This window comes from Rutilus rutilus (assembly GCF_951802725.1).
Source record: "Rutilus rutilus genome assembly, chromosome: 11".
NCBI lineage: Eukaryota > Metazoa > Chordata > Actinopteri > Cypriniformes > Leuciscidae > Rutilus > Rutilus rutilus.
The window spans coordinates 10,684,621-10,709,237 of NC_140216.1; the positions used below are offsets into that span (position 1 = coordinate 10,684,621).

The window sequence follows — 24,617 nt, forward strand, 5'->3', positions numbered from 1 at the left end:
CATAATTGGCCAAAGTACAATTGTGTCCACAGAGTCTTTATTTTTTTCTGATTTCAAATGCTTGAGAGAGCAGTTCACAGAACCATTGGATATAGATGTACATTTCAATGAGGAATTCATGCAAGAAGCAAAAACAATACACGAAATCAAGTCAGTGAAACTAACACACACACATAATGAAAATGGGCAGATAAATATGTAATATGAAATCCGAGATCATTAAACAGTGCTCACAAAAACATTCATCCATTCATCTTTTTAAGTAATTGAGTTCTTTAAATTTTTCATACTCATTATGAAGTCTAAATAATGCATCTAGCATACTAACAGTTTCCGAGCAACTTTTACTGTCATCCATGCTAATTGTAAATGTGTGCATTTATTATCAGAAATCGAAATTGAAACATTCTGATATTGTCAATATTTATATATAAACAACATAAATAGTGTCATGCTCACACTGCACGTCTTGATCACAGCAGCTCATTTTCTGTTAATGTGTTTTACCACATAAGATAAAACTGTTAACATAAAATCAAATGGTCTTTGTTGTTTAGCCCATTAGTGTAAGTACTGCATACTAGTATTTGGTGTTCTGTTCTTTCGTAGAGAGGAATTCTTATAAGTACAGCCTCATGATGTACAGTACATTCACACTGTACTCTTGAAAAATCAAGCACATAATAATATATAGCAGCAAGAACACGCAGGCTGGTCTCCTCTTCAGTAAATGCAAACACACACACTCTCTTTAACAGCTCCAATGAGAATTCCAGTGGTCAGACGACATAATACGATTCAAATCTACAGGAAGGCGCTTGGATTCGCCCTTGGGTCCTTTTGGTTTCTGTACCTATATGTCAGCCAAACACCCAGAATCTGAAATAACCAGAATGATGGGAGGAAAAACAAACACACTGTTAAATGTACAGTAAAAAACTGGCAGCTGTGGTTGCTAGAAATGTTCTGTAAAAAATACAGTGACAGTGTTCAGGTGTTATGATGGCATATTGGTAACTCAATTTTTTTTAAATAGTATATTTCATTAAAGGAATAGTTCACTTAAAAATTTAAATTAAAATTAATAAAAAATTCTGTCATCATTTACTCACCCTGAAGTTGTTTCAAACCTGTATGAATTTCATTCTTCTGCTGAACACAAAATAAGATATTTTGAAGAATGTCTGTAACCAAACAGTTGATGTACCCCATTGACTTCCATAGTAGGAAAAACAAAATACTATGGAAGTCAATGGGGTACATCAACTGTGAACTATTTAAGTTTAAGTGAACTATTCCTTAAAGTGATAAAATGTTAAAATACTACTTTATAAACTAAAATGTACTGATAACCACCATAATAATACAATAATATATCATTTTAACAATAATTTACTTTAATAAAATACCTGTTCTTTTTTAAAAATTATATAGATTTTAAGTGTAAATTATTTTGTCATATTGTACACCATGGCGGTGTTGCTGGCATACCAGGCCGATCTGCTGGGGGACCTTGACCAGGGGGCGGGGCTGTCCCCTGAGGCGGTTGCTGAGCACAGATCTAGCTCTCCGGGCCACTAAACAAACTGCTGCCGCTATCGGCCGGTCGATGGCGGCGATGGTGGCCATGAAGAGACATCTCTGAGCCTCAGGTAGATCTATTCTTATAGGCTGGCCCTCACCAGGGCCGCTTCAATAGCTGGCCTAGTCTATATTTATTTATTTATTTATTTATTGCACCGCCCCCTTCTCTGCATTTGGGGGTAATGCAGATTGGTGTAGAGGTGTGATTGATAAACTCCTAGGGTTAGGCCTCCAATAAGACCTCCTCAGTACAATGGATCTTTTTGGGCAGGGTTAGGCCGTCTTTTGCTCTGTGAGTTTGCTGGACCCCGCTGTGCAGAGCTAGCATATGGACTTGGGCCTCCAGAGTAGGTTCCACTCAGCTCGCTGAGGCACTGCTCAAACGATGGGTTGAAGGTGGTTGGCTTACAAGCAAGCCCCACTCCTATAGGCTGGGCACAGAAACATTTCCGTCACCTCTAGAGCCACTGGCAGGCCCGCACCCTGTTAATTTCTCAGGGGCAGGTGGTTGGTACTCCCCTGTTGATACAGGGTAGTTCAGAGTACTCCACTCTCAGCGCTGTATCATTCTACCTCACACCACTATAGCTCGGGTCGAGTGGAAAGTTCTAACCTTCATTTCATTTTGGTTTTCGAAGTACGCTCCCTTGAAGCCAGAGCATTGCCATGAGCTGACGCCCATGCGTATAGATGGTAGGCCCCTCAATCTGGGGCCTCCATTGAGGCAGGGTGGCGTATGTTGTACTCCGCCTGGCTTAAAGGGTGTTGCGTTTTGGCTGAGTACATTGCCATGGGCAATGTGGTCAGGTAGCAGGATACTGTAGGCGCTGTGTATACAACTTATCTGCCAACGAAGGCTGCGCTGTCAAGTAGTAGGCCTCAGCAGGCCTCCTTGACGGGCAGCCCCCAAAAGGGCTCTTTAGACCAGCTTGCCTCAGGTGGTTGGCCTTAGTAGTTCGGGCAGTAGACTCACTGACGGGTAGTAGGCCTTATCAGGCCTCCTCAGAAGAGAGTCCCAACATTGTGGGATATACATTAAAGCTGCGACCAGGTAGCCAGCCTCAAGAGGCCTCCTGTGGGTGGCCCCAATATTTGAGTTGGTGTAGTATGGTTCCCAGCAGTATGGGTAGATGGCTGACAGCACTGGCAGGCCTCAGGCTGAGTAGGTCTCTCATGAGTTTTTGAGTGACGAGGTACACAGCCAGCAGATAGGGTGCTTGGCTGTTAAATTCACTGGCCAATCAGACAATTGGCTTCAGTGGGCTTCTCTGGAGGCGAGCCCAGATCATGATCAACCAAATAAGATTTGCCACTGTATGGTTGGCCGTTTAGGCCTCCCAGAAGGCAAACCCCCAACACAGTGGGTAATTTTTGCCAGCTAGTAAGACCACTGTCAGGCGGTTGGCCTTATCAGGCCACCATGAAGCTCAGTCCTCAACCTTATTGGTCCATGGCAGTCAGTTTCTTACCCAAGAAAACTTTCAGGCGACCGGCCTTAACAGACCGCTCCGAGACTGAGCCCCAGGACTGGGCAGCTGGCCTTAGCAGGCCACTCTGGGACTGACACCCGGAGTCGGGGTTCATAGCAACCAGTTTTCTAGCTTGCTATCAGGTAGTAGGCCTCTCCAGGCCTCCCTGAAGGCGAATTCCCACATATGGGCAACTGGACAGCTAGCCTGACTGGCTATCAGGTAGTAGGCCTCACCAGGCCTCCCTGAAGGCGAGTTCCCAAGTATGGGCACTAGGTAGCCAGCCTACAGGTTATCAGGTAGTAGGCATCACCAGGCCTACCTGTAAGTGGTTTCCCAGCGATACTGGGTTCTGGCAGCTAGTGGCCGCTTGCTATCAGTTCAGCTGAATTCAGCATGATTCTTCTTTAAGCATGATTAAAGTGTTTACTTTCTGCAACTGGTTCCCTCTTGGAATCTCTTTTTTAGCCTACAGCCTGGTTTGCCTACCAGGCAGGCCATGTGCTCCCCTCACTGAGGGTCACTATGAGTACTCTGCCTCCTGAGTCTGGTCAGACGGTTGTAGGCCTCTTGTGGGCCTCCCAGTTAGATCATTCCTTAGGCCTTTTCAAGCCTCCTCAGTGCTTTGAAACACAAGAGCTGGGTAGATCTCACTGGCAAGGGTTGTAAGCACTATGCTGAGTCATGCTCTCCTGGATACCCCGTCTCTGAGATCCGGGCAGAGTGGTTCACTGTCAGCTTCGTAGTCCCTCGGGTTGGACAACTTATCTAAAGGCAAGTGTCCAGAGGCTCTGTCTTCGGACAGACAGGAAGTTGGCCAGACTGAAATGTCCAATGTAAGTGACACCAGCTCAGGCCTTCCTGGTGGCATTTCGGGTGAGTATGTTCCCCTGAATAGTGATTGGCTTACGCTCCGAGTTCCCTAGCCACATTCCCTAGAAGGGACCCCTTCTAATTTGAAGCTGTGGTCCTAGGACCTTGAGCAGGCCCAGGTAGGCCTTTCATTCAACAAAGTTTATGGAGGTTTTCCTTTGAAGCATATAGCTTGGGCTATGACCGTAGGGAATGCTGTCACTGACAGCCCAGTGTGACCTGAGGGTGAGTGGTTCTGGCATTTCATTTTAATTTAGCTGGTTCTGACAGTTGTCACTGCCTGTGGGCATGCACTCCCCTTAGCATGGTGGCATTGGTATATCGTTCCCCAAAGCGTCATCAACGCAGTGCCAGTTCCCATTCGAAAGGGAACGTCTAGGTTACGACTGTAACCTCTGTTCCCTGAGAACAGGGAACGAGACACTGCGTCTTTTCGCCATGCATCGGGGCCAGCCTGCCAAACAGTCCCTTCAGACGAAAGGTGATTGTCATGTTTGCAAGGCGCCCTTTTATACTTCCGGGTTGCAAGTTAATGAAGTCAGCGGCTGTCGCCGGTCAATGTGATTGCCGTGATTTGATAGTGATTTCAGACACCTGTCTGAGGCGTTCCCCAAAGTGTCAATCGACGCAGTGTCTTGTTCCCTGTTCTCAGGGAACAGGTTACAGTCGTAACCTAGACGTTTTCTGTACAATTTTTACAATCTGTATTTTCTGTAACAATTAGGGGATGCACGTCTTCAGATTGTTTAAGTCAACATTTATGTGATTAAAGTCTGATGCTGATGACGTCATTAATGAACAAATAAGCCTGAACCTCGAGCTGAGACTCGAACACGGGTTGCCTTGTGCACAGCTATAGCATATGACATAGCACTGCCCACAAGACTATTGCTCCAACATAACAGCTTATTTTTATCAGTACTTTTGTCTTTGGGTCGTTATATTTCTCACAGATTCCTGCTCGTTCTAAATCAGATACAGATAATGTAGCAAAGTAAAGATTACATTTATATGAATTAAATGAATGAATTAGTGAGAGAGAGATTGCGTGTGAATAAATTCTACCTGGCAGAATCTCTCTACTAATAGTGAAGATGTAAGTTTAGTTACTAAGAAACATGCTAGAACTTTTCAATTTTATTGATAAATCACAGAAGTGTTGACAATAAATTTCTGCGCCACTAAATGTTTCTGTGTGCGAGCTACTGACAATCTGTGTGTTACAGTGCAGCAGCGCATTAGTTTAGAACGTTTACAATAAGCTGTTCAAAACATGCATTCTCCCTATCAATTATGAGCATCCACATGGTATAATCAAACATATCTTGAGGAGCACTCTTGGAGTATGCATTTATATAGCCATTTTAACTGTTGGAAACGTATCGTAACAGTGGACTTCAAAGATTTATTATCCTGTTGCGCCCTCTATAGGCTATTTTTTTAAGTCTTAATTTCGGTTTTGGGGTCTACTATACCATTTGAATTTTTTTACATTATTTTTATATTGTTGCAGCAGCTCCCCTCCCAGTCTGTCTGTAACGCTCTGATTAGTTCCCATCTCTATATGAATCCCCTCCTTCAGAAAAGTTAGGGTGCTCTGATGGGTCAGTCGGTTGTATTGTGGTCAACCGCTTCGAGCGTGTTTTGGAAATGTCACGGATCTTACCATAACTGCTAGTTTCAATACAGTTCCAATGCAACTCAACCCTTAATTTTGCATATGTCTTAATTTAAATGAGAAATATTGTGATGTGAACGTTCCCAGTAGAAAAGAGTTTCTTCACCCAAGACTACAATCGTGGCGTTTCAGGGAGTTCAGTAACAGCTTCCTGATATAGAGAATAACTCCCTTTGGAGTGGACTTCGTGCTTTGTAGCTTTGCAGACCCTTTTCATTGCTTAAACAGCAACATTACACACTAAAGAAAGCTCAAGAGACACCAGAAAACATTCTGGTTGTCAAATTCAGTGAAGAATTTCAAAGAAGAGATCAAAGCAGAAGTTAGTTTAGCAGGCTGACCTCAGTGAAGCTGAAGAAGAGACCGATCCCTCCGACGAAGCGCAGCACCTCGCCGGCGTGCTCCTGGATCTTTGCTGCACATGTGGTACAAGTGCTGTAATGGAAGCAGGGCTGCACAGAAGCAGAACAGACATTGACAAGAGCAGTGAGTTATTTATAACACTTTATTTTGATGGTCCCTTTTGAACATTCTGTTTGACTATGAGTAACTTTGCAACGCCTGTCAACTAACTCTCAAAGGAGTATTAGTAGACTGTCTGCTTAATATCTGCTAACTCTTTATTGTGATGCTCTCCCAAAATATATTCTACTGACTATAAGTAACTTTGCAAGTACGTTAACTTATTCTAACCCTAAACCAACCAGTCTACTAATACTCTACTAACACTCTAATGAGAGTTAGTTGACATATAGGTGTAACATCACTTCTAGTCAACATAATTTGTTAAAAGGGACCATAAAAATAAAGTGAAAGTTATTATAATAGAACAAATAATGTAACTGCTTAACTTATGCTATCATAATAAGCATGCAAATGATTAACACAGTCATTATCATCCACACAGGTGCCATTTATATAGTTCAGCACAAGCAATTCTTCAAGAACATAACAAAACAACAATGAAGAGTGTGTATCAGAGGAAATTACTGCGGCACAGCTTCCATTGATGTCCATGTGAGAGAAACCGCAGCAGTTCAGACTCTTCTCCACGTCCCTCTGAGTGGTCAGAGAGTTATTCCAGCCCACCTCCAGAAGGTGATTCTACACACAGGTATGAAACACATGACAACTTATGAGAAAACACAAAATCAAACAAACAACAATAATAATAAATAAACAAATAAAAAGACAACCATTTACATGCATCAAAGTTTAGGGTTGGGGTTAATTTTAGTCATTTTAGTTTTAGTTCATTTTAGACCCAATATGGAGCACCAAAAGTCTCTTATGCTCACCAATGTTGCATTTATTTGATCAAAAACACAGTAAAAACACTAATATTGTGAAATATTATTATTATTAAAATAACTGTTTTCTATTTAAATATGTTTGAAAATGTAATTTATTCCAGCAATGGCAAAGCTGAATTTTACTCCAGTCTTCAGTGTCACATGATCCTTCGGAAATCATTCTAATTTGCTGATTTTCTGCTCAAGAAACATTTATTATTATTATCATCCATGTTGAAAATCATCCATGTTTTGTAACATTATAAAAGCATTTATTTAGTTTAATTTATTCAATTTAATGCATCCTTGCGAATATTTTTTTAATTCTTTCAAAATTCTTTATATTTGTAGCACATTTCAAAAGACTACAAACCACCAAAGTGGATTTATGCAAGTATATACAGTATACTGAAGTACAGTGATCAATCTTACCTGCTGGTCCTCATTGATAGCCAGACACGCACTAGACACTGAAAACTGAACTACAAACACCAGGGACAGGATAATCATGTACTATTCAACAAATTAAGGATTAAAACACAGAATCCAATTCAGAAATATTCAGAGTAAAATCACTGAAGAATACACACATATACATATACATATACATATACATATATATATATTATATATATATACACATATATACATATATATACATACATATATATATATATATACATATATATATATATATATATATATATATATATATATATATATATATATATATATATATATATATATATATCACATACATGTTATAAATACTATTCTAAACTGTTAACACCAAGTCTACCACTATCTGCAAATTCAGAAGTTCTATATTAAATATCTAAACTTTAAATAAAAACAAAAGATTCAACAAGACATAATATAAATCAAGGCACAAATAGTGGTTGGAATCCAATAATAAATGGCAATGACATACAAAATTGTATTACACTGTAAGCTATGCTTAACAAAAACATTATTATTTTATGTTTTATTGAGTAAGAAAGAAATTTTATATACTAAAATAGTTTCCCATTGTTACAAGCGAGGCTCCCGCACCGCCTCCTTCGCACCACCAGAGAGAGCCATCACCTGAATATTCACTTTCTCATTTGGACTTCATTTCCTATAGGCCCTCATTCTTGGGACTGATTGCACTCTCACCTGCATTTCATCACACACACACACACACACACACACACACACACACACACACACACACACACACACACACACACACACACACACACACACACACACACACACACACACACACACACACACACACACACACACACACACACACACACACACACACACACACACACACACACACACACACACACACACACACACACACACACTACTTAAGCAGATCACACTCCCACATACTTTGCAAAGTCTTGATTTGCCTCTGTGATCTTTTCTGAGCGTTTATAATTGTGGATTGTTATACCCTTGCTTGATTCTTTGCCGTCTGCCCTGGACTCTGCTTGCCTTTGGATGCTGTAGGCCTACGTTTGCTGCCTGTTTCTGTTTACGCTATTGTCTCGTCCTCGCTATTGTCTTTGCAGTAGATTGCACCTTTACTGCATAACTCTGGTTTTCAATAAAACTGCAGATGGATCCTAATCCTGTAGACCACTCATTACACCCATATCCATTAACAGACTGGAATAATCATGCAATAATTCCTCCTTGAGTATCAGAGTGTAATACAAGCTTCCTATAAACATTTTTAGTAATGACCCAAATTCATCTCAGGATTACTTCATTTAATTTAGTTTAAGAGACCTTTTTACATAAGTAGTACACTGATGTGAACTCTCATTTGTCATGTTAACTGCACCACTCTATGGAAACAGAGTGAAATACATTACATGAGCAGATCATAACTCTGTCTCATTTCCAAGAGCAATGAAGACAAACACAGAGCACATCATGTAATGAACGACAAATACACATTAGAGTTTGTTTGCATGAGGCCATTGAAAAAATGTATATGAACATTAATAAACGGTTTGATCCAATTATAAAAAAGCATTTCAACCAATTAATATAAATAACTAGCTATTTTAGTTTCAGTTCATTATTTTTGAGTGATTACATAGGGTGGTTCCAGTGGTGTTCAGTTTACAGAAGGATCTTACAACATGCACCAAGAAAATTAATATTTAAGGAATCATTGGCTGCTTCCGATATCGCATACTATATAGTAGGCGAAAAACATTATGTGACAAAAGAAGCATGTCCGAATTCACAGTACTCATAAAAGAGTATACTCTTACCTTACCTTACGTCTTATACTATACCTATTGGCAAAAAGTACCCGGATGACCTACTACTTTCTGAAGTGTGCATACAATGGACACTTTACTATCCCATGAGGCCACGGGAGAGGATCTGTGAACGGCGGTGAAGCGACGCAATGATAGATAGGTAGGTCGCATGATACTGACAACATGGTGAATGTAGTGCACTCGGATTCATACTATATAGAACACAATTTCAGATGCAGCCACAAACTTTCAGCTAATTCCAGCCCACTAATATAATTATTGCACAGTACAGTTAAAATGATTTATTCATTCTGCTTGACATACATACCAATGTCTAAACACTGCACTACAACTGCTATGTTCACTGTATTTTTATGATCACAGTAAAGGATACAAAGAACAGCAGAACCTGGTGGTGCTTCATGGCACCAATAAGTCCAGCAAGGGCAACAAAGAAGAGGAAGACCCCCACTCCAATGATGCCACCCACCACCTGGAAGCTCGACACCAGCCCAAAACACTTCCCCCAGGCAGCGATGCCAATCATCAGCAAGCTCACCATCTGAAGTCAGGAAAGAACAGTGGTGTTATTGTAAAATTGTAAATGTAAAATAAAACTACATAAACTTTCATTGAATTGCTTTCATTAACTGAAATAAATCTGATATAAAATATTAGATGAAAAACCTTTACAAAAATTAAATGAAATTACAAGTATTGCCTTGGCCACTACTTAAAATAAATAAGTTTAATTGGAAGTAACTAGAAATATTTAAACTGAAATAAATATAAAGCTAAAAAGAAGTATTAAAATACAAAAACTAACACAAATGTCCTAAACATAAAACTACCAAATCTAAATTAAAATGAAAACATAAAAATAAAAGCTAATTCAAAATATTCATAAAAACTATTCGTATATAAAAAAAGAATACTAAAATAACTGGTGAGGAAGCTAAGAGAATATAAGAAATCATTAATGAGGGAAACAGGGATAAAGACAAGACACCTTTGGAACATAACTATTGTATTGAGTAATCATCATCATTATTCTTTTTTTATATTATGTTTCGATTCTCAATAATTCAATATAACATTTTCCAACTTCAGTGTCAAATAAGCTAAAAGGAGAGTTCATGCTGCATTCACGCCATAATTTAAAGATCTACACGTGACGCTGTATTCGGAGCTGTCCCCGGATTCGAACTTATGGGTTATTATTATTATTATTAATATACGTTTAAATTATATTGCACTAATAACTCCAAAATAAATCTGCAGTGGTCGCGTCACTAGCGTGGTACAGCGTTCACGTGGTACAAGTCGTAGCTCCCAGAAAATTAGTCACGTGAATGTTTTTTTTTACAGGTCAGAATCTGGTCAGAATAGTTACGGTAATTACACGACATGGCGTGAACCACGTTCATTCAAAGTTTTTTTTTTTTTTTTTACATAAATGGCAGATTCTTAAACAATTCCCCAAATCCTAAAAGTTATTGCATTGTGTATTGCACACAGTAAACAACGTTTTTTTTTTTTTTCAAAAAAGGTTCAGTTTCATTTTAGTTATGTCAGTGATGATTCAAGGGAGTAAATGGCAGGCAAATGGCGAGAAAGACCCAACAGCTGTGATGTCACTTGAGAATAAAACAGTCACATCATAACACAAAATGCCAAAAGGCTATTCATTCCTCAAAAGCACAAATGATTCTTTAGAGGTTAGTCCATGTGACAATGAGAAATTACCCCTGATCTCTAGGCTAGGCTATATAACAAAGTGAATGATCACAGCTGATTATAATGTTTTCTTAGTTTCTACTTTAATGAAGATAAGAACTTAATCAGCACCACAATATCAGCTCGAGACTAATGAAGCAGGATATCTGCATAAGTAGAACAAAAGCAGGATGTGACTTTGCCAAAAACAGACGAGTTGCGAGGAAACCGGGATGTTATTCTACAGGCTGTGCGTGAAACCAGAACCGCTCATCGGCCTCATTCCACACAAAGAATCTCTCTAAATAATTCACATGAGCCCTGAGACGCCGAGAACTGTAATACAGCCGCATAGAAACACCTCTTGTATGAGAATTTATAAAACACATGTGCAAATGTTACGATAAAGGCTGATAAAGATGTTCCATATGGTTGCTTCCCTTCATGCATTGGTTACTCACAACATAGAGGATGTTGAGCGCGCACAGGGAATTTTTGGAGCAGGTGAATCCAGCGCAACCCATCTTGAATGTTTTTTGTTGTTTTTTTTTCCGGACAAAAGCTTTCACCTGTATAAATTTCAGTCTCTGGAAATTTCAGTTACATGACAAGCAAATCGAACAATTTAAGAGAAGAAATTGTAGTTGAGCAAGGAGAAAATACGCGTGTGGTTCAGACCAATTCACAGTGAACGCTGATGCGTGAGAGGTTGCCAGATCCCACCAAATAAAATCCATCCTTTTTTTAGGATGATGGAGGCTGCTCTGGGGTGCGTTTCCCAAAAGCATCGTTAGCCAACTATGGTCGCAAGTTCCACTGTAATGACAGAACTTACGACCATAGTTTGCTTTGGGAAACGCACCCCAGAGCTGCTTTTAAGCCTATTGGATTTTGGACTGCAATGTATTAATAATAATAATAATTATAATAATAATAATAATGTTATTAACACTACCACCAATAACACACACACACACACACACACACACACACACACACACACACACACACACACACACACACACACACACACACAATAGGTCGCTCTGGCATGCCTCTTTATAATAATTACAGATGCTAATTAATTCTGTCAATCTATAAAAACAATAACTTAGGCTACTAATGAGTCAGATACAATAATAAGTAGTATGAATTTGTATTCTAAAAAAAATATTTATATAGGCCTAGGCTACACAACATTTCAATGAGGGCTTTACTCCGAAATGGCAACCATTTAAGGAGGCGGAGCTGGCCGTCTGCGGTTAAAAATGATTGGTCAGTTTTTTTCTGAATAATGATTGCACAGACTGTGGTTTTCACGTATTCCCGCCTCCCCTTAGTAACAGTTGCGATGAGAAGCATTTATTCTCCAAGACAACAATAATGGATAAAAAGTGTTAGATGGAAAACATCTAGACATAGGTTACATTATTGTCATTATTGTTATTGCTTTAGTCAAAAGCTGTGTATTTTTGTGATGTAGGCCTATATAACTAGTATAGTATATACTGCAGTTTAATGATTAAAGTGGCCAACAAACAGCCTATGATATTTCAGTACACACACACACACACATACACACATACACACACACACACAAACCTGCACGTCACAGACAACTTTCAGCATTTTTAGATTTTATATACCCCCATTGCAAATCAGGTTTATTGGCAAAATTTACAGACTTTCAGATGCTTGCAATGAACAAATCAAACAAATTATGTTTTATTAACAAAGTTCGGGAGGAGCACGTTCAAATAATCCATCCAATCAACTCGTCATCAGCAATGCCACGTCTATCCTATCAGCATGAGAGGAAGCCTATATAGAGTCGACTCACCAACATTCCTTGACAGTTTTCAGCATCCCTCAAACACCCTGACTCCTCACTCTTGGCTTGTTTCTAGCACAGCCAGGAATACGGTGGGGGAGTACTCTGGGTTCGGGCCAAAATACCAAGCTCGGAGCCCTCTCCTCGGACAGCATGCCAAATGCGCATACCATTTATTCTGACTTATTTGTAAGTGTGAACTTGTGAAAAGTAATTGAAATAGCTCAACATGTTTCAAGTGGTTTCCCCAAACTCAAATGCAACTTTTAATGACTTATGCAGTCTCAAAATTATTCAACCTCTTCATGGCAAGCATCTTTATTTAGTATTTAGTAGAACACCTTTTTGCTGTTATGACCTGATGAAAATGAGATGTATAACCAGACACCAGCTTCTGGCAGCGTGTCTGAGGAATCTTAGCCCATTCCTCATGAGCAATGGCCTCCAGTTCAGTAATATTCTTGAGTTTGCGTGCTGCAACCGCCTTCTTCAAATCCCACCAGAGATTTTATATGGGGTTAAAATCAGGTGACTCTGATTGCCAGTGTAGAATCTTCCAGGACTTCTTCTGCAACCAAGGTTTGGTGGAATTTAAGGTATGCTTGGGAAGGGGTCATTGTCATTGCCCAAGATTCAGCTTCCTCAAAGACGGCATGGCGTTTTCTCCTAGGATTTCCTAATATACAAAAATGCATCCATCTGGCCTTCCACATGCTGCAGGTTTCCAGTGCCAGAGGATGCAAAGCAGCCGAGGACTAGCCTCAGTGCTTGTGGCCACCAGGTCTTGTTGCAGGTCTTTTGCAGTCACTCTAGGGTTTTTCTGAACCTGCCTTCTCAGAAATCTGTTTGCAACCTTTCCTTTTTTCTGCCCCGTCCAGGTAGTGTAACCACTGTTCCTTTAACTTTGAACCTGCAAACTATGCTTCCAACGGTGTCTCTAGGAACATTTAGTGCCTTCGCTATCTTTTGTATCCTGTTCCTTGTTTGTGAAGGGCGATGATATCTTCTCTTAACTTTATGGACCATTCTTTTGACTTAGCCATATTTCTAACATGCAGTCAAGTGTGTGACACTCAACAAACCTAGACAGTTCAGATATTTCATGTGTTCTAGCTCAAGCACACTTGGTGCAACTAATGAAGCCCTTGTTTTATTTGCATCAGGTGTGCTTGAGAAAACACCTGTTTTGCAGATTTGTGCTGTTGTGAGGGATTCTATTGAGGAGGTTGAATAATTGTAAGACTGCATAAGTCATTAAAAGTAGCATTTTCGGTTGAATTTGGGAACACCACTTGGGGACACCACATTTGTTGTGTTGAGAGCTATTTCCATTACTTTTGTTTGATTTGTTCATTGCAAACAGCTGAAAGTCTGTACATTTTGCTTATATATATATATATATATATTCACATAGCATATTGGGGTTCTGTCTTCCATTCTTATTTTAATTAATTACTGTAAAGTAGAATACAGTAGTATACAGGTAATACAGTTAACAGTTATAAAAATCTGATTAATCATCTGTCCACTATAGTGGATCTCATGCATCAATGGCTATATTTCAGCTACAATTCATACTTATACTGTGAATATTGTTTTTGAAAATACTTAATCTGCAGTGACTTTTTTTGACTGTAAATAAATGTATTTGTATTATTAGAATGTAATTTTCATTGACATCAAAAAAAGTTATGTGATTACATAATGTATGTGACTTGTTAGATCAAAAAGTAATCTGATCTCACGTTATTGTAATGCATTTCTTTACTCGTAACATCAAAAAGTAATCTGATTACATAATGCATGTTACTTGTAATACATTACTTTACTTGTAACATAAAAAAAATCTGATTACGTAATGCATGTTACTTGTAATGCGTTTCTTTACTCGTTACATCAAAAAGTAATCTGATTATGTAATGCATGTTACTTGTAATACATTACTTTACTTGTAACATAAAAAAAATCTGATTACGTAATGCATGTTACTTGTAATGTGTTTCTTTACTCGTAACATCAAAAAGTAATCTGATTACGTAATGCACATTACTTGTAATTAATTACTTGTTAGATCAAAAAGTAATCTGATTAGGTAATGCATGTTACTTGTAATACATTACTCGTAACATTTGAAAAAAATCTGATTACGTAATGCATGTTACTTGTAACACATTACTTTACTTGTAACATCAAAAAAGTAATCTGAATGCGTTATGCATGTTACTTGTAATGCGTCCCCCAACACTGTTCATTTCAGATGAGATTGAAAAAAACTTATCGCTAGGTTTTCTCAGAAGAGGGCTATGCTAGAAATGTGTCCATCTTGAACATAATCAGAATTATCAGCTAATAAGGGTAAATTGACATACTCTGGTACACAGGAGGGAGCATCTGAGTGTTTTCCACACCTTGACAGACTGTAGAAAATTCTGATGGAATCACATCCTCATGTTCTGATATCAAAGATACGCGAAGTGCAACTTGTATGAAGTTCAATTGCCTTTGCAATATTTCGCATTTATATTTTTTGTATATATTTTATAGTTTTCAGATGATTTGATATAATTTTATTGATTAGTTTGTTAAATACACACACTTTATCTGTTTTATTATTGTATTATGTTTAATACAGTATCTCTTCAGTTTAAACCATAAACGCATGCTGTCCACTCAAGTGGACATCTGAAAATCTCTTTGAAAAATGTGTAAAAAAAAAGAAAAGAATTCGAATCTTGTTTTTCATGCCCTAAGAGCAATAAAAACCCCTAGGAAAAAATCCTGACTGAGGTTATCATAATTCATGCATGAAAGGGTTAAGAGGTTTTGAACTACATTCATACAACATCTACGAGAAAAATATGTTTGCTTCATTTAATTTTTGACTCCAAAACTTATTACTGAGATACCATCATCATGTGACAACTAGCCCTGATCTGATATGTACGGTGGTAAAACACATGCCAATAGAAAAAACACCAGCAAATAAAAAAAATTCACCAGTTTGACAACAATTTGTTGGTTATTTGGTTGCGTTGTGTGTATTTGCAGCGCATGTCTGTATTGGGTTGCTTTGTGAGTATTTGCAGCGCATGTCTGTATTGGGTTGCATTGTGAGTACTTGCAACGTGTTTCTGTGTTTGGTTGCGTTGTGAGTATTTGCAGCACGTTTCTATGTTTGGTTGCATTGTGAGTACTTGCAACGTGTTTCTGTGTTTGGTTGCGTTGTGAGTATTTGCAGCACGTTTCTATGTTTGGTTGCATTGTGAGTATTTGCAGTGTGTATCTGTATTTGATTGCGTTGTGAGTATTTGCAGTGTTTATTTGTATTTGATTGCGTTGTGAGCATTTGCAGCGCATTTCTGTATTTGGTTGCGTTGTGAGTAATTGCAGTGTTTATTTGTATTTGATTGCGTTGTGAGTATTTGCAGCGAGTTTCTGTACTTGGTTGCGTTGTGAGTAATTGCAGTGGATTTCTGTGTTTGGGTGCATTGTGAGTATTTGCAGCATGTATCTGTATTTGGTTGCGTTGTGAGTATTTGCAGCGAGTTTCTGTATTTGGTTGCATTGTGAGCATTTTCAGCACATGTGTTGTCAAACCGATGAAGATGTTTTCTTAATTTGCTGGTGTTCTTTCTATTTTGAATGTGTTTTCTTCAATTGCAGCGCGTTGAGCTCTCTGGGCCTCTGTAGGATGTAACATATTTTAGAGCCTAAATAATGTAGCATGTAATGCATTAGCCTAGATAACTTAAAGCTGCAGTCCGTAGTTTTTCCTCTTTGCCGCCATCACTGTTCGAAATCTGCAATTGTAGTTATTCGTACCCTGGTAATCCAGAGTTCTCGCGAGAGCACAAGTTGAATTTGCTCAGCGAGTTACTCTGGTGTCGAGTAATGATGCTCATTAAATATGCCCCTCGATCTGAGCTGCACCAATCACATCGGGTTATCTGATATAGGCGGGCCAGATGCGAGCTAAACAGATGACGACAGCGCTGTGACGTCGATGTCATTAGTAAACATTGCAAGATGGCTATGGATGAATACCAGTTGTTTAACACGGCTTTGGCCGCTACAATGAACGAGTTAGACTTGGCTTTTTATCTAAAACAGGAACAGAAGACGCCGCTCGAATCGTTCCTTTGCAAGAAGGACGTTTTTGCTGTTTTGCCGACCGGATCCGGTAAGAGTATAATCTACCAGTTAGCTCCGCTGGTAGCGTATGGGGTTTATTGTTGTGATTGGCCATAGTGTTATCCAATTGCGTGCAGTGAGATTTTCAAATGCATGCTTGGTGCCGCCCCTCGAGCTGGGCGATTTTCATTAGTCGACGCCAGACCATTAATCTTTTAGATTTAGGTCTGGATTTCCAGGCTAAGTTATTCGCGGAATTATCACCCCCAATTTCCACCAACTGCGGAGCGGCTGCGGATCCGCTCCAGAACGGTGGCGGAGTCAATAGGTTTCCATTAAAGTCAATGTGTGTATTTTCACTGACTGCGGAACGGCTGCGTTCCGACTCCGGCGATCCGCAGCCCTCCGGAGCAGATACGCAGAGCTTCTATTTTTGCCGGATGCCGGAGAGCTCCGCAGCAATTCAGCACTTATATCACGCGATCATGCGTGAATTCATGAGATCTGTCCTCGTGGCTTCAGCTGTTAGTCATGGCCGCAGCCGTTCCGCAACAAATCCGGACCTGGTGGGTATTGAAGGACAGCGGAGCACGGAGCCGACACGCAGCGGAGCCGATCCGCAGCCGTTCCGCAGTTGGTGGAAATCCGGGGTCAACTTTACGTAGGTTGCGCCTCGGAACGGCGCGGATGAATCCAATGTTTTGAGGAGAATGTGTGGCTGTCAGTCACTGGTGTGGATACTGTCATTCGAAACCACAGATTCTACTTTTTGGAAGTATGACCAACATAAGAATTTTCACCGGAAAATGTCATCTGAACAAGTAGGCTAAGTAACATCCACTTTCGTTCTGATCGACCAACTAAGGGAAAAAAAGCATTGCAGTAAATCGTGCTGATTAAATCTAACAATCGCTTATCATATCACGCCAAACCGTGCAAATTATACTTTGTTCTCAAATTGTTAATGCTAAAAACATCAGCATTGCGTGAAAACATATAATGCCCTTCCGATGTTATCCTTGTTTTCGTATGGGCCGGTTGCAGTCTCTTTTTTTCTGTAGCCACTCCGAAGTCCGAACGAAGTCTTTTGCAGTTTACAACAGGTGAATCTCCAGTTGTCACTGGTGATTGTCGTTTGAATCGTTCTGGATCCGCCATCAAATTGATAAGTTTAATTATATCAAGTGCTGTGAGAAAAGGCTATAAATCTCCACCTCCAACATCCTCATACGCAGTATAGCCTACTAGCCCAGACACCTTCTTTAGATGTGACGTATTGACGCAAAAACATGCTCGAATTTCCCGCGGAAATCCACCAGTACCACTGGAATTAAAAATATTATTACAAGCTTACCATTTTGAATCGAGCTAAGGTTGATGGCTGGTTATGTAAATGCTCAATTTTATTTTGGATCATTTTTAACCCAAAAAAGTTACGGAATGCAGCTTTAAAGTAATAATATAATGCATGATATAAATGTATAATCACATCCCAGGGCATTATAAATGTGTATACTAAATATTTAACTCTAAATTGAGATTAAGATTTACTTTTAGATTCCACATCTAGATATCTTACTGTAATGGCATGAAACTTAAGTTTGCGATAGTCTTTTCTTCCCTATTAATGGTGTCCTGTAAATCCGAGCTAAACGTCTTCTCGAACAAGAAAAAATGTAGTACGGGACTTGATTTTGTCCATAAGGAATTTACTGGATCGTTGTTGTTGTCGCTATGATCTCATGACTGGTTTACCGCCCTCACGCCAGTAAACACGTTATCAGAGAAGAGATGAGAAGTCGCTGCAAGAGGGAGGGGAAGTTATTTTGATTAAAGATTATGAGGGCACATTAATAAAAACTAAAAGAAATGAACGATGTTCACAGATAAATCATTTATAATAAATAATGCAATATTCGTATAAAAAAAAAAGTCATGGTGACTGTAATGAAGTATTTCACTGAAATGAAATTTGACATTTTTTTTGGACTAAATCTTTAACGATGCAATCTGAAATAAGATATGTGAGTGTAAATTCCTCTTCAATCGATGTACTACAAGACATTCTTTTCAGTCACTAGAGGGCAGACGCCTGCTCCAGTCAAGATCTACAACTTTTCCTGAGGCACAGAGATAATAAGATCAGAGTAAAGCTGACCTGCCAGTGAGAGAACAGAAGCAGGTCGTGTTAAAATCTTAAAGGCCCCTGGGGCACGTACACAGTCAAAGAGTAGATGAGAAGGGCTTATTTTACCTGAAATGAAAGAATGAAATCGTGGGAATGAAATTGATAATGTGAAAGTTCTTTTGTGGCCCTTTATTATAGCAGGATTCTGGGAGAAATACACGTGTTCCAAATGTTCAGTCATGGTGATGAAAATAGAAAAATAATGACAAAAAACAAACACACTGCACAATTTTTCAACAGCATTTTAATCTATTGACCACTAGGTGGCAGCAGAGCCATCTGTTATTGAAGATGTCCTTAGTACCACTTTCATTTTCTTATATAAAACAATACCGGATAGTAAAACAAATACAAATTACACATTCATATTTAATTGATTGTATTACAGTCTATATGGCACAAACATTGTCATGACAGCTGGTCTTAACCTTTCAGTTCTAAATGTGACTTATATTATAGGTCATCTAATCAGGATAAGCACTACCTATCACTTTAGTTTTTAAATGGCACAGATCTAAAAGGTGATTAAAATGTTGTGTATGAGGTTAAAAATAGTGGATATGGTATCCTCTCTTAAAGATTCGCTAGACAGTACAGATGTCACAATTTCTCAGCTGCTGTTGTGAACTCATTATCACCTTTTTATTTCGTCAGTTCTGCTATGTGTCTCACATTTGATCACGGAGGGGAAAAAAGGTGATAAAATGTCCCTGTTTTCTGAGCTCAATATTAAAGTGTGACGATTGCGGAGAACATTAGTTTCTGGTTTGCCCTTGAGAGGGAGATAAGTTCTAGATTTGGCACCCGTACTTATTCAGCGTGTCCTATTTTAGCCACTATAAAGGGGTAAAAAGAAATCACACTAACCGCCCTGAATCTGTCAAAATCTTGTCCACACTGCTGGCTCTAACAGAAAATCATAGTATAATCCTTGGAAATGGCCACTATGTTATTGCCTTAAAGGCAACAGAGGGAGAGGGCTTGTTCAGCAACTAGGCGAGATTAAAGCCTAAGAGTTATTTGCCTGTCTTACAAAATTATGTCTTTCATGGGATGCACATTCCAAAAATGTGCAAATGTGCATGTTCTAAAAGATTTCTATTTCAAATTAAATGCTGCTCATGTGAACTTTCACTTGATTTCATACTTTTGAACTTCATATAAACTTTAAGCGCGATAATTGATTTGACAGCATATATATATATAGGCTATATATATATATATATATATATATATATATATATATATATATATATATATATATATATATATATACACACATATATGTTGCTGTCGAATCGATTAATCGCGATTAATCACATCTAACATAAAAGTTTTTGTTATAAATGTGTATATATTTTTATTATAATTATACAGTATATACATACATGTCTCTCTGTATATACACACATATTCATACATATGATATATGATGGGAAATCATAGTAGTTACCATGACAACCAAGGAGAAGCGGAAAACTGAACAAAGGAAAACAGGAACTGATGAATGCAAACTGAAAGTCCATAAAAACGAAAGTAAACACACATGAACACACAGACACACAAATAATGTATATAAATATAATGATGTCATAATCATGATGTGATTAGCATATATATATATATATATAGGCTATTAAGACTTCAGATGCAAAAGCCTCTAGGTCCGTCTAAAGTTGTTGTTTAATAATAACATTTTTATCAGGCTCCTATGTATAGGTTTCTATACCACCAAGTATAGATATATAGATAGATAAATATATAGAAATATATAGAGGCTACATCAAACTTCACTAGTGCTGTGTCATCAAAGATCACATTCAGTAATCTCAGAGGCGAACAGAGTAGGCTACACAGCTTCATTACTTGAGTAAAAGTACAGATACCCCTTGCTAAATTTTACTCAAGTACAAGTAAAAGTACTACAGTCAGATGTCTACTTAAGTAAAAGTACTTGTTTTTAAAAGTACTTGAGTATCAAGAGTACAAGAGTACATTTGCTTACATTGGTAAACACAGCAAACACTTGAAGCGAAAACTATCATTAACTTGTTCAGAAAATTGAAATAGTCTGGCGAGGTGGGGCCACGGGTTGGCACATTCCCGGGATGGACCTGCTGCGTCTTCATCCATTGTTTCGTCCATGGTTTCGTCTCTTATCTAAATCTGACCATGGAGTTGACTTTGGCGGAAAGCTGAAGGTGATTGCTGATAGGCTGTCCCAATCAGTGGCGCCTGTGTGACAAGTGTTCCTAACTCATTTAATTTACAATAGGTTTACTATAGTCTGTTATATTAATGGTTATATTAGAATACGTATTAAGGTTGTCACTGTTAAAAACTAGACGAGTAATATTGAGAAGTGGAATGCAGATAATGCTGATCCTTCTATGGGTTGATTATTCGTCGATGTATTGGTAATGCCTCGGGGCTTCTGTAGGGGGATCGCATGCGCGCGCTTCTCTTCCTCATTCAATACAGACGAGTGAAGGCGAGAGCTGCGTCATGTGTGTTTCTTAAACCTTCTCCCGTTACTTTTTCCCTTTTTAAGGGTACAACATTTGTATGTGACAAGTGTTCCTAACTCATTTAATTTACAATAGGTTTACTATAGTCTGTTATATTAATGGTTATATTAGAATACGTATTAAGGTTGTCACAGTTAAAAACTAGACGAGTAATATTGAGAAGTGGAATGCAGATAATGCTGATCCTTCTATGGGTTGATTATTCGTCGATGTATTGGTAATGCCTCGGGGCTTCTGTAGGGGGATCGCATGCGCGCGCTTCTCTTCCTCATTCAATACAGACGAGTGAAGGCGAGAGCTGCGTCATGTGTGTTTCTTAAACCTTCTCCCGTTACTTTTTCCCTTTTTAAGGGTACAACATTTGGAGGCACCGCTGGGATGTTTGGCTTGAGGATCACCCCTGAGCTGTAAGTGGAGTCCTTGCGTCGATCATCCCTTCAAACAACCCAGGTATCAGAGAAAAGAGTCCAGCAAGACAGTGGAAGTGGTCTTCAGACAAATCTGGCACCTTGTATCCTGAAGTGAGCAAAACTGACCACTAGGGGGTAGCAAAAAGCCAATTAAGTCAGATTAACCTTCATTTTACTGTCTGTGTCCTGTCTGATAAAATGGATTCTGAATTGGAGAAGCTGCAACTGGAGATTAAAGGAGCGTTGTACAAACTGACTATCGAACAGCTGATTAAAGTATGCAATACACTGCAGATTTCAGGACCAGGGAAAGAACATGTAACTGGTAAAACTCGCAGTCAAGTGATTTCACATGTAATAAAGTATCTTGAACGGGAAGAATTGGCCGACCTAGAGGATGAGGGTATGTCAGACCTTCTCAGTGTACACGACATAATAGACAAAATCAATACGGCAACGGACGGAAGCGAATATGAAATCTCCAGCCAAATTGAGTTACAGGAAAATCTACAGAAAGAGGTAGAGGCGCTAAGGCTTTCATTGAAAGAAAAAGAGAACGCAATGTATGACCTAATGAAAACAAGCATGAACCCCCCTGCCAGTTCCAGCAAGCCAGAAAAGAATATGGCCCCAACATCCCCTAATGGCTCCATGTGGCGCAAAGATTTTAAGATATCTGGCCAGATAGGCGAGCCAGGGCAAAAAGATAAGCTAACATTTTCTAGCCTGGCCAAACAAATTGAAAGTGGGCTCAGCAAAAGCTATCCAGAGTCAGAGATTATTGATGCTGTAATCCGTGCTATCACACCAGGTCTGCAGTTACGAAGTTACCTTGAAGGGAAAGACAAATTAACACTGCCTGCCCTTCGTAGGATCCTCAGGTGTCATTACCAGGAGAGAGGCGCCACAGAGTTATATAAACGACTCACTTCTGAGGTTCAAAACAGTAAAGAGACCCCTCAAAACTTCCTGCTCAGGGCAATGGATCTAAGACAAAAAATCCTGTTTGCTTCTCAGGAAGCTGATTCAAGTCTAAAATATGACCCAGTACTAGTCCAGAGTCTGTTTATGCATACAGTCCTAACTGGCCTCCAGAGTGACAATATTAAAGGTGACCTACAGCCCTACCTCCTCCAGACAGATACCTTGGATGAGCTGCTGTTGGAGAAATTGAACATTTCATGTGCCAATGAAAAAGAGAGGCAGGACAAAAAGAAACATGCTGCCCCATCACGTGTAACTAATGTGAATACTGTCCAGTCAAGCGAAGTTCCGGTGGAAAAGAAAAACGCCACCTCACAAAGTTCAGCTATACTACCCCCCGATCTGCTTGCTGAAATCAAAGAAATGCGCTCTGACATGGGGCTATTGAAAGACTTGAAAGCTGAGATCTGTCAAATCAGGGAAACCATCCAAAGACCCACCACTGCACCGCCACAGTGCCTCTCACCAAGCAGAGAACCAGCAATTGTGCCCTCCCCTTACCCAGTGTTTTCACCCTCACAATCCTCACCTTATAAGACTGATTCACATGACATACCATTTTACCACCAGCAGTCACCAACAGCAGTGCAGGAATATCGACCAGCATTCAGCCCTGGGCGGATGAGAGAGACGGCCCAGTTCCAGCAGAGGTTTGCACCGCAGAGGTTTTACCCAGCACGACACCCTCCGCCAAGGTGTCTCTCATGTACTCAAGCAGGTGAGGAGTACTGTCAGCATTGCTTTAGGTGTGGAAGCAGTGAACACTTCAGAGCAGGTTGTAAAGCACAGAGACCAGTAGAGCCCGCTCGGAGAATCCCTTTAAACTAAGAGGGGTTGCCCCCATGGGACATGGAGCAACCAGTGATATCGATAAGTCCCAGTTTTGTGCAAGCTGCGAAGAAGAGAAAGGAAGTGGGGAACTAAAGTGTTGTTCAGTTTGTAATATCACTCTATACTGCTCAAAAGAGTGTCAGGGAAACCATTGGCCCACACACAAAAGACTTTGTAAGCCATATGCATGTTCAGGTATCAAGAAACAGGCAACTCAGTCACAAGATAAAGTCAAGTGCAAGAAAAAGGGGGCTCCAGAGAAAACACCTACTGTAAGTGAGTTAGTGGGAAAGAAGTGTGTCATCTGGTGTTTCCTGCACAAACAGAAAACCCAGGCACTTTGGGATACAGGTTCACAAGTTTGTGCTATAGATGAAGTATGGAAAAACAGCCATTTACCTGATGTTCCTCTCAGAGACGTATCAGAACTAGTTGACCCTCTTGACCCTTTGCAAATCGAAGCAGCCAATGGAACAGAAATGCCGTACGTCGGATGGCTCGAAGTGTCCTTTAAACTTACTGCTGGTGATGATGAGCTGATAATACCCATGCTAGTGTTAAAAGGCAAACAACAACAATGTCCTATTATTGGCTTCAATGTCATCGAGCGTCTTGTCCTAGATAGCCTGCGAGGTCGAACGAAACATGTGGATAAAGACAACCTTGTGAAGGCAGTAAGAATGGCTTTTCCTCATCTCAGGCAAAACAAAGCAAAAACCTTTATTAATGCAGTGAGTGTAGGACAGACATGTGACTATAATGTGAAGACAGCCAATGAGAGAGTCAGTGTGCCTAAACGTACCTCCATTCAAATCGAGTGTCGAGTACA

General features: G+C 39.5%; 1 protein-coding gene across 1 annotated transcript; it reads right to left on the minus strand.

Annotated features, from left to right (window-relative positions):
• Positions 1-110: 110 nt before the first annotated feature.
• On the minus strand, positions 111-11,600 carry tspan13b (tetraspanin 13b). The gene is made up of 6 exons (XM_084423176.1): positions 11,347-11,600; positions 9,564-9,731; positions 7,329-7,409; positions 6,595-6,708; positions 5,946-6,056; positions 111-879 (listed from the first exon to the last, which is right to left on the minus strand). The coding sequence occupies exons 1-6, from the start codon at positions 11,407-11,409 to the stop codon at positions 805-807; spliced, it is 612 nt and encodes a 203-aa protein (XP_084279302.1). The 5' UTR covers positions 11,410-11,600; the 3' UTR covers positions 111-804.
• Between the last annotated feature and the right edge of the window lie 13,017 nt (positions 11,601-24,617).